The sequence below is a fragment of the Anas acuta genome, chromosome 6, assembly GCF_963932015.1.
Source record: "Anas acuta chromosome 6, bAnaAcu1.1, whole genome shotgun sequence".
Taxonomy (NCBI): domain Eukaryota; kingdom Metazoa; phylum Chordata; class Aves; order Anseriformes; family Anatidae; genus Anas; species Anas acuta.
The window spans coordinates 39,285,570-39,296,042 of NC_088984.1; the positions used below are offsets into that span (position 1 = coordinate 39,285,570).

Consider the following 10,473-nt stretch of genomic DNA (forward strand, 5'->3'; position numbering starts at 1 on the left):
GTGTAGTGTTTTTTATTTGGCAAAAGATTTAATGCTAACAGAAGAATGACTAATGGTCACGCTGTAATTCTCCTTACAATACAAAACTTCTATTAATTATTGATAACTTGCAGCATGTGTTGGAACAGTTTGCAGACTGTGTATTATTTTGGCCAGCACCCGATCCTGATCTATGTTTATATATTTTCTTCTCTGTGGTGCTGCTGGCAATAGAGAATTTGGTTTTACTGTATAACAACATTTCTATTTCATCAGAAGTACCTCTCTAACTCATGACCTCATGCTTTAAGTTCAAGGACTAAGGTCAGAATTCTATAGGGGTGGGGAAAAGAATCACTCACGTATGTATGTTCTGTGATTAAAGTTAAAAAATTTATATATAAATTTCAAATTATTTGTCTTGTTAATGAATTATCCAAGAAAAGACACAGAGAGAAAAGTTCAACCAACTAACTATGTTATCTTCATTTAGTGATACAAGCACAAATTAAGAACACTTTCACACTCAAAATATTTGCATCTATCTGCAAACATACTGAAATATAAGAAAATCCATTTAAACATAAGAAAATAAACTTTAAAGTGAGGTCGTTTAAACACCAGAAGAGATTACCTAAAGAGCCTGTGAAGTCTCTGCCTTTGGAGATACTCAAAATCTGAGGGGACAATGTCCTGAGGAACCTACCCTATAGTAGGCCCTGCTTTGAACAAAGGGGCTGAACTACATAACCTCCAGAGGTCCCTTCCAACCTCAACCCTCCAGTGATTCCATTATTTAAGAATCTCAGTTTTTGCCAAAAAGACAGCAAAAGAAAGGTTTAGGAGAAATAAGATTAGTCAGATAATGCATAACACCTACAAATATTTCCTAAAGTCATCATCACTATTTTACAGTTACCTTTAGAGCCTACATGAAATCTCTGAGCAAATTATGCATGTTAATGTTTGCTTGAACAAAATTCTGCATGAAATTTTATCTACTACAAGGTAACAGCTGCAAAGGAAGCACAGCTAAAAACAGTATTAAATAAAAATTATTTCTTGTAACTGTGCCATTTGTAAATGAAAATACCTGACTGAAGCAGCAAATCAAAACCCACAGCTGATGACTGTCTCTGTCTGCTTAGATCACTTTCTCCCCAGGAGTCACAGGACTTCTTCCTAAATGGTAATTCCTATGGCAAAGATGGCCTTCACTGGGAATCAGCTGAGGAAGCCTTCAGCTTCACTGCCAGATATAAACTAATATCTTAACACAAAGGAACAAACAAAAAATGAAAAAACGAAAGCTAAAATTCTTTTCCTGCCCAGGCAAGTGTTTGACTGAACACATTAGCTTGATTTTAAAGATTCTAAACTCGTATCAAACTGTCTGGGAAATAGCCAAACAATTCCATCCCTACTCCTACAGGAAACAGGGGTGTCATATGAAGTTCTCAGATAACAGGTTCAAAACAGAACAGAGGAATGAGTTATTCACTCAACACAAGATGTATAGTGATGCTTGTTGATTCAAAAACCATACATGGACTCAAGAGTTTTAAAAAATTAAGTACGTTAATGGAAGTAAAAGCTACACAAAGCATCTCCTTTCAGAGACTGGGAGAGCTGACCTAAGGAGTAACATGATACACTTGCCTAGAAAAGAGAATAAGAATAGAGCATCTGCTGTCAACTACTGTTTAGCCCTGGGGAACAAGCAGGATTGAAACAATGGTCTCGTCACATACCAGGATCCAAGAGCTTTAGACTTCAAGATAGGATAGCAGATTAATCCAGTACAGTTGTTCCTGTGAAGAATGATCTCTGGATTGCCAAAATACAGAAGGAAACTAACAGTGTTGCATGAGCATATCATTCCTCCTAAAGAGGAGTGAACATTATAGTACAATCTATGAAATAGCTCTACTGCAGCCTGAGAAGGTAACTTACTTTCCGGCCTTTCATAGCCTTTTTTTTTTTTTTTAAATATCTAAAGAAACCAAGGTGGACAAAAAAGGTGGACAAAAAGGTGGAAAAACCTTCTTCACCATTACAGCAATTAAAGCAGGAATAACAATTTTATTTGAATAACAACAGGCTTCCAATGAAGTATAAATAACCAACAAAGAGCCTGAGAAAGTAACATGCAATTTCAGGAGAAAAATACATAGTTATTTAGTTTTAAGCAATTCAAGTATGTATTAAGACATTAAGTGGAAAAAAAAAACACAAAAACACACCTCTTGTCATGTCAAAATTGAAAAAAAATTCAAGTCACTGTCTGTCATGCAGCTCTCTACTGCAGTAAGTAAAAGAAAGAGCATACCACTCAGTACAGATCACTGATAAGGAGAAAGTGTGCACAGGCAGAGAAGAACAGTACCAACAATGAATCTGTTAATCTAGAACATATATCAACAAAAATTTATGTAAACATGGGTTTCTGAAAGCTATCAAGAACACCTTGCCACCTTCCCTTAACCTACTAGCATAAGCAGGAACACCAGCTAATCACAACTAGAGTAGCTGGATAGACACTAATGTAACTGTGTCCTGGAACACTTAATTTTCAGAAATTATCACCACCATGAATAGCAGCAAAGAGGAAAAAAAAAAAAGCAACTGAGTAAACCATAAAAAGTACTGATTATTTGTACACAGAATCCCAATGACCATCTCTTCCTAAAGAATATCCAGTATGTTCTACACAAGATAAAAATTTCCCCTCTTCATGTTAGCTCCTTGTCTACACTATAGTTCCAGCCTTAACAAGTGAGTAACTATACTGAAGTTTACTCAACAGGCTGTAATAAGACATTGAGGTCCCTTAAAATTATCCAAACTCACTTATTTCATGAAGATACAGTTTCAGAAAGCTTCCTATATCCCTAAAGCATCACATTCCTCGTACCTGCAGTCTTCTATTTTGGAAAGATAGAGTACAACACATACTGAAAGAAAAGGAAATTTAGGAAGCAAGACATTAAGCAATCTCATTTTAGAGCAAATCAATAAACTGCACAAAGTTAGTCCTATCAAGAGGTTTTATGTACTTGGGTGGGAGGAAATAGATACCAAAACCTTGTTCAAACCTGAAATTTACAGTGTTTTTGAAGGTGAATCTTGCAGAGTGTACTCCTCCACTATAACTCTGTTTGACTACAATGGGTCACACAAAGTCAATCCGCTGTGATCAGTACTGAACATAGCAGCTGATAGCTATACCAGTAAAGTATGGCTTCATGGATAAATCATCAAGTCATACTTAGATACACTATGAAAAACAAAACAAGCAAACAAAATAAAATACAAGACCACGACCTTACATTTTTCCATCAAAAAGAAAATTATTTTGTTTGGTAACTAACATGCTTAGAGATCACTAAAAAATATTTCTAAGGAAAATATCAACATTCCACAGCAACATTAGATGCTGAGCACATAGCTGGTAGCTTTCTGCCACTACAAGAATGGAGAAATACTTCACAGGTATCAGAGAGATCATTGTCCATGTGATAGAGATTTAACTCCCTGGTACCCAACAAATACAGAATCCTTCCCCAATTCCATTTTCCAACACGTTAGAGAAAAACAAACATATCTCCTCTCACTCTGACATATCTTGCAGACTTCACCTCCCAGGGAAAAACATTCAGTGCTGAAACCAGACACAGGCAGTCCAGATTAAACAGATGGCACACTATTTAGAATAGTTTCACTGTTAATAACATGATAACGGCATTTTTCCTGGAACCCTTCTCATGCTCTCCCAATATCCCTGTAAAAAAAAAAAATGAAACCCAGAAATATCTTTTCATCAGATACTAAAAACAAAAATCAAACCTGCAGTCCGTCCTAAAATTCTGTCAATACCACGCTATAAAATGGTGTTTATTCTCGTTCTTATAAGCGCGTCAATAATCAGTCTCCTTAAGTTTCTGTTATGCTATAAAGAAATGATATTATAGTGGTATCTAGAATAGAGAAATGGTGTAAGCTTTTGTAAGTCAGTGACTGAGTGGTTACCTTTATCAGTTTCTTTCCAGATAAAGAACACAACGTACTCAACCTCTAAGCATACGTTATAAAATATATATATAAAAAAATGCTATTCATATAGTCACGCAATCAACGCTTCATAATTATATAGCCACAGCACGCCAAACTCCGAGCTGTCCAGGAACAGATCCTGAATGTAACAAAGCAGTAACCTCAGTAGAAACGCAGGTCTGAAGAAAACCCTTAACTTCCAGTTACCTTTCAGCACAGTTCCAGAATTTCAGGCAGCCTCCACGCTTCTCCTAAGGAAACAAACAGCGATGCCCTTTTAGGACGCATCCAGCGGCAGGCACCGGCCGGGCTCACGAGCATCCCAAGCTCCTGCCCGCGACGAGTAGAGACCCGGCGGCGTGCAGCGGCCAGGCAGGGGGGCGCGCGGGCCCAGTGCTTACATAAGCGCGATGCCCTGCGGGAGGCCGCACGGGCGGCCCCGCTCCCCTCAGAGGACGGCGGCGGCAGGGACGGTTGGCGCCGCAGCACTCACAGCCCCTGCCGGGGCGCCGGCACCAGCCGACAGGCAACGCAGGACGGAAAGGGAAAAGGAAGGAAGAGGGAAGGGAAAAGGAAGAGGAATGGGAAGGGGGCGCTCGGTCCCGTCCCGGCCCAGCCGAGGCCCCGCCCGCCACCGCCCAACCGCCCCGGCCCCGAGCGGAGCGGAGCGGCCCCGCCGCCCCCTCACCTCTCCTCCAGCCGCTGCCGACCCCGCAACTCAACAACGCGCCCGCCCATTGGGCTGCTTCCGCGCCCAACAAGCCCCGCGCTGATTGGCCGCGTGCTTCCCCCTCCTCTCGCCCGGCAGGAACGGAGCTGGTGCGGAACGAGGCGCGCGCGGAACTCTTGCAGCCGGCCCCGGCTTCTGCAGTGCCGGCAGCAGCCGCTGCCTTCCGCTTCCGGCCGGCGGTGTCCTGGCGGCGGGGCACGGAGCGGGCAGGTAGGGGGCGGCCGCCAGCGGGGGCAAATCTTTGTAGGAGGGCTTTTGTTTGCGTTGTGTCGCTTTGTGTCAGGGGTAAGGGGTAGGTAGCGATAGGCTGTGGGACAGCTGTCGTTAAGGTTTTCTACTCCCTCGTTCTTGCCCCCACAGCCAGGGTTCTTCAGGAGTCACAGGCTTTGGAGCTGGGTTTTTAATTTTCCTGAAAATGAGGAGCACTGCGTTAGCTCTTCGCTACTAGATATGCGTTAAGATGGGAAATTCACGTTATTTTCTTTTAGCCATTCCTGGTTTCACCGAAAATGTTCGCGTTCCCATCTGCCTTTATCAGTCTTCTAATGAGGACTAGTATTTTCTTGCTTTTTCCTGATACTACTTAATATAAGAAAACATGTAGCTGCTTGATGAATGTAATGGTGATAACAACTTACAAGGCAGCATCACTTTAGCCTTCAATATGGCTGCTTAGATAATCAAACGAATTGCTTACACCTTGGAAATCTGTCACTTAAATCAGGGCTTCAAAGTACTTTCAGTATAAGAGCGTTAATGTAATTTGATTAAAACAAGCTGTTGCTTTTCCTAGTTTAACAAATTTGCACATTTGTTTCTTTAAAACTCACAGGAAAAAATGTGAAGTCTATCATGCACTTGGAGCTGTGCATCTAAAATTTCTAGATTAGATGGTGTATATTCCGTAAAGATGAATAACACTGTACTCTTTCTAGATTCTGAAGAATAAGTAGTGGCTATAGTAAGGTACATAGACAGAATGTAAGCTTGTCCGAGCTAATATCTATTACCAACCCTAAAAACTCATAATTTTTGAACACACTAAATTCTAAACGTAGTTGTATCTGCATCTGTAGCACAGTTTTAAAGACTATGCCTTTTGTATCCTGACATTTTAGGACTTAAAATTCTGAAATATTCATAGTGACTGCAAGAAATGAAAGCTGTTTAAGGAAATGTCAAAACCAGTCAATTCTTGCCTACTTTTAAAGAAGATGGACCTTCAAAATACGAATTTAAAAAAAAAAAAAAGAAAGAGCCATGTTTAAACAAAATCAGTATTTGTACAGTGTGAATGTTGACAATGCTTTAATAAGTGTGACTTTTAACAGCTTCCAGTCCATATGCTTTGTACTAGGAAACAAGATAGTTTCATCACGGGGTGCTTTAATTGATTATCCATCTTTTTTTCTGCTAGATCTGGGTGTTCAAATTTTGAGTCAACAACATTAAATTCTTATTGTAAAGTTTCAGCTGATGCCACCAGTTAATTATTAGTTTAGTATTAGCACCTGAGAAATGCTAGTTTCACTGTCAGTAATGAAAATTGAAGGATTGCCCTGAGCTACAAAATGCATGCTGCTGCAGTAACAATGCTGCCCAGCCTTATGCAGAGTTCTTAATTCTTTGTTTGGATAGCCAGCTCAGCCGTCCAAGATTTAAGTCATTGTTTTATTGTTTCTTTCAGCAGTGGATAATAAGGATGTGAATGGAAAGTTAACAGTTCCTGTGTAGCTTAACTACATACCTCACATTGGTCTTGCCTACTGCTTTTATGCTAAGATCGAAATAAGTTTAAACAGTTCTACGCTTTATAAAATGGAAAACTTGCCGTTTTTAACTTGCCATTTTCAACTAATGTGCATAATATCTGCACCACTTTATTAAAACAAATATTGCCTTTAATTGGAAAAGTCTACTTTTATTATTTTCTTTTCAAGTAGGTTTGACCAAACTTATTACTAAACAGATGGTGGAGTGCGGAGGATTAAAAATCTGATTTCTGTTGTAATGTGAACATCTTCTACGTGTTTAATATGCTGCTATGGCTGGATTTAAAGCTAGTAGTTCTGCATGGTTTTAATATTTGATATATATGCATAAGTGCTTGTAACAAGCTACCATTGGATAAGGATTCTGTGATTTTAATGTCTACTGTAATGCCCTATTCTTTTATATTTACATCTGAATCTTCTACTGCATTTTTTTAAATTTGAAGTTAAACTGACAAGTTAGTGCACGTACATTCAATTACGTTGTTTGAGTAATTCAAGTTTTGTGATGTCTTTGGATTCCAGTTATTTAAAGGATGTGGATAAGCCATAGTATAACAGTATTCTGTAAGTGTGCACATAGGTCACTAACTTAAAATTACTTGGTTTTATATTCTATCTAGGATTTTCTAGTTATGGAGTTAGTTTGATACTGCTCAATCCACATCACACTTCTAAATTCTAAATATACAAATAAGGATATTTTATTGGCTTAACTAAGCCATTCATTACAATCATTATAAGCCTCAACTTGAGAGATACTGTACTGGCTTGAGACTATGTGTCAACTCAGCCAGTAAAATAGTCTCAACTAAGCTAGTCATTACAAGTCTCAACTTGTAATGCAGTTTCTTAAATGGCATATTTAAAAAAAAAAGTCCAATGTGGAGTATTCAAACTATGAACTATGATTCTGAAATATTTATATGTGACGTGTATATAGGCACTCTGATATCAAACTTGGATGAACTATTATCTTAGCCTCCTAGGTTGTTTGATTTTCTTCATGTTCCTAGGCAATGTTTATGTTATGCTATGCTATGTATTTTAAGGTCTATTGATGGTCTTTTTATTAGGAGAAAAAAAAAACACAAATTACGTAATGTTGCTGTTAATTCTTTGGAAATGGTTTTATATGAGGACTCTTGCCTGTAGACATGTGGCTATTGCTGATAATAAATAAACCAACCATGCAGGTTTTCAGACAGAATAGTCAACTGTTACTATATGGGAAATAATACAATCTGGCACAGTTTGCTGTTCTTTATCACCAGCTTCTGAAATGCTACGTGGTTTCTTAACTTTTTGAACAAAGGTGCACTGTTCACAACGCAGAAACTGGTGTTTTGTAGGATTTCTTGTAACCTCCTAACCTCCCCACTCTTCCTGTACAGGATATTGGTCCTTGTGTGTGGAAAATAAGCTGGACTCCCTGAGAACTAAAAACTCATAATCTTTTTTTTTTTTTTTTTTTTTAGGTATGGCACATGGAAGTGAACATGGCCATGGCCACGGCCATGGCCAAACAGAACTCCCCGACTACAGGCAGTGGAAGGTGGAGGGTACTCCACTAGAGGATGTCCAGAAAAGGCTGGCTAAACGTGGTCTTAGGGATCCATGGGCTCGGTAAGTGCAAGAGCCTCAAAAATTATCTCGATATGTTTTCTTGTAGCATCAACTGGATTTCATCATTGCAGACAACACTTCCTTTAGTAAAAATTGTGAAAATTCATCTACACTAAATTAGAATTTTAGTGATGTCTTTCCCTCTTTTGCACAGAGGTCACACACTGCGCTACCTTGACCAGCCTCTGCATTTTTGCCAGGTACCCTTGTACTTTCTGAGGTTTCCTGATGATATAGATCAAGCACAGTGACCAGGGCCTCATCCACCAAAGCCCTTAAGTTATGTTAGGTTTTGCACATGTGAGTAAGGCTATCTTTTTTTCAGCACAGAGTCTGTGTGCTCGTATGTTGCTGAAGTCAGTGGAACTTAAATTCTAGAAATAGGATTGCTCATAAACAACAGGAGGCCTTTATTTGAAAAGAAGAAATATACTAGTACACAATGCGGAATTTGATTCAACTGTGCATTTCATTTTGCTAAGAAACAAATGTAACATGGAAGGTAAGGTAAACTTACATCATGGAAGATGAGATTTTTACCTCTCAGTTGTCCCATTCTACAATGAATGCCACCTCTTTTTCTGCTAGAGCAATTCTGGATCATTTAGGCAGCTATAAAGTAATGCTTACCGTGCGTTCCCCCATCATAAACTATAAAATTTTGGTTGAGTATTCTTCAATCCTGGTGAATAAAACGGTAAATGTTTTGTGCTGTGTAGTCCAGTTCTTCTGTAAGAAGAAAAACTACATGCACAACTTCTTCAGGAACGTTCATAGAAGAGGCTTTACCTGTTAGCACTTTCTTGTAGTGATAATAGTAATCTCTTTAAAACTTTTGGCATGCTATAACCTCTGGAGGAGCTTGGGGTTGATGGCATTTTTTCCATCTCTGTAGCAAATGTACATTAATGTACATATTCATATGGAATAAGCTGTGTGAAAGATGTCATATTTGGAAACCTACATCTTTTCAATAGGTATCCTGTAACAGCAACTAGACCATGTCAATATTCTTTCATCCTGAGCCACAGAAACCATTTGCACAAGAGAATATGATCTATGAACATAAATACCTGACCCCCTTGTTAAAATCTCTATCTCCCACCAAAATGATGGTTCTGATTTTGTTTGTGTCTACGTAAACGTGGGTTTTTCCTTTTTCTTAATGACTTGGTGTCCTTAGAGACCGTTTTCTATAGATTTCTGTAGATTATGCTGGTTGAACTACACAGCATAATCTAGTAGTTGGTTGTAGTCAGTCACAGCAGTGACTAACGTTACAATAACAATGCATTAAGAACAGCGATACAAGAGCATCAGCTTTGTAAATATTATAACTTTTTAGTAAAACATCGTATCTTCATCTTTCTAAAATCAGTTTTAGTAGACTTTTCTGACTTACCTAACGTAGTTAAGCATCCTGTTGTATAACAAAGTGTCTCCACACTGGGATGTTTTCTATGTCTGGAAAAACTTACCCTTCAAGATTGAATTATTCTAGATGTATAGCACAGTGACAAGTCTTTGTAGTTACTCTATACCTTACAAGGGTCTGTGGGTTGATTTTGATTCAGAGTGAAAACATGCAACAAGTTTAGGCAGACGAGTCTCATACTAGAATTGTGTTGTTTGTCGATGTTATTTGTACCTCATGTAGATTAATAGGTGTAACAGCTTAGAGTTGATGTCATTAACTTCAGTTACTTCAGTACTTAAATGATAGAAATGTTACAGTTTCAATGCATATCTAAGTTGAATCAACATTTTTTTCCAAACAAAGATATTGTTATATTTATCACAGTGGCTCCACTGATCCTGTTGTATTCTTTTGGTTTTATTTCTCTTTTAGTAATGAAGTCTGGAGGTATATGGGTGGCTATGCAAAACCTGTCACCTTAATGGAAATCTTCACTAGAGGACTCAAGTGGGGATTTGGAGCTTTTGTGATTGCTCTTGGCATCGAGTATACACTTTTTCCCCCAAAGAAGAACGGAGGCCATCACTAAAGGTCAAACATGACAACTTGCTGCTTTTTCATTACTAAAATGTACAGAAGACCATTGCCCGTTCTGTACTTATAATATGCATATTAAAGTATGTCACAGGTAAAATCGTGTTTCTTTGGTCTTATTATGCTTTTATGAAAGGATCAAAAAATGTAGCCAGAGCAATTTCCTCAACTTCTGTCCGCTGAAAGAAAACAAGATACACACATGCACTTGCTGTACCATCTTTTAAAGTACAGGGGAAACTGTCAGCCCAGTCCTTTAAAGCCCTGCCAGCATTTTATTGAATCAGGAATGTGTGTTGCTT

General features: G+C 38.6%; 2 protein-coding genes across 6 annotated transcripts in view; one reads left to right on the top strand and one right to left on the bottom strand.

The window, feature by feature from the left end:
* Positions 1 to 4,860, bottom strand: part of HYCC2 (hyccin PI4KA lipid kinase complex subunit 2) — a 59,454-nt gene extending 54,594 nt beyond the window's left edge. The window contains exons 1-2 of one of the 5 annotated variants that reach the window (XM_068686658.1): positions 4,721 to 4,860; positions 4,240 to 4,283 (exon numbers count right to left, since the gene is read on the bottom strand). The gene's annotated coding sequence lies outside the window, so the exon portion shown is untranslated. Of the gene's footprint in view, positions 1 to 4,239; positions 4,401 to 4,433; positions 4,650 to 4,720 lie in introns of those variants that run through there. The other 4 variants (XM_068686659.1, XM_068686660.1, XM_068686661.1 and 1 more) reach the window with 4 other exon arrangements.
* On the top strand, positions 4,840 to 10,271 carry NDUFB3 (NADH:ubiquinone oxidoreductase subunit B3). The gene is made up of 3 exons (XM_068686694.1): positions 4,840 to 4,972; positions 8,013 to 8,160; positions 10,010 to 10,271. The coding sequence occupies exons 2-3, from the start codon at positions 8,015 to 8,017 to the stop codon at positions 10,164 to 10,166; spliced, it is 303 nt and encodes a 100-aa protein (XP_068542795.1). The 5' UTR covers positions 4,840 to 4,972; positions 8,013 to 8,014; the 3' UTR covers positions 10,167 to 10,271.
* Positions 10,272 to 10,473: the final 202 nt, after the last annotated feature.

Excerpts from the sequence above, each read along its gene's own strand:
- NDUFB3 (XM_068686694.1), top strand. The coding sequence starts at position 8,015 with ATGGCACATGGAAGTGAACATGGCCATGGCCACGGCCATGGCCAAACA. Across the intron at positions 8,161-10,009 it reads CTTAGGGATCCATGGGCTCG|TAATGAAGTCTGGAGGTATA; the intron begins GTAAGTGCAAGA and ends TTTCTCTTTTAG.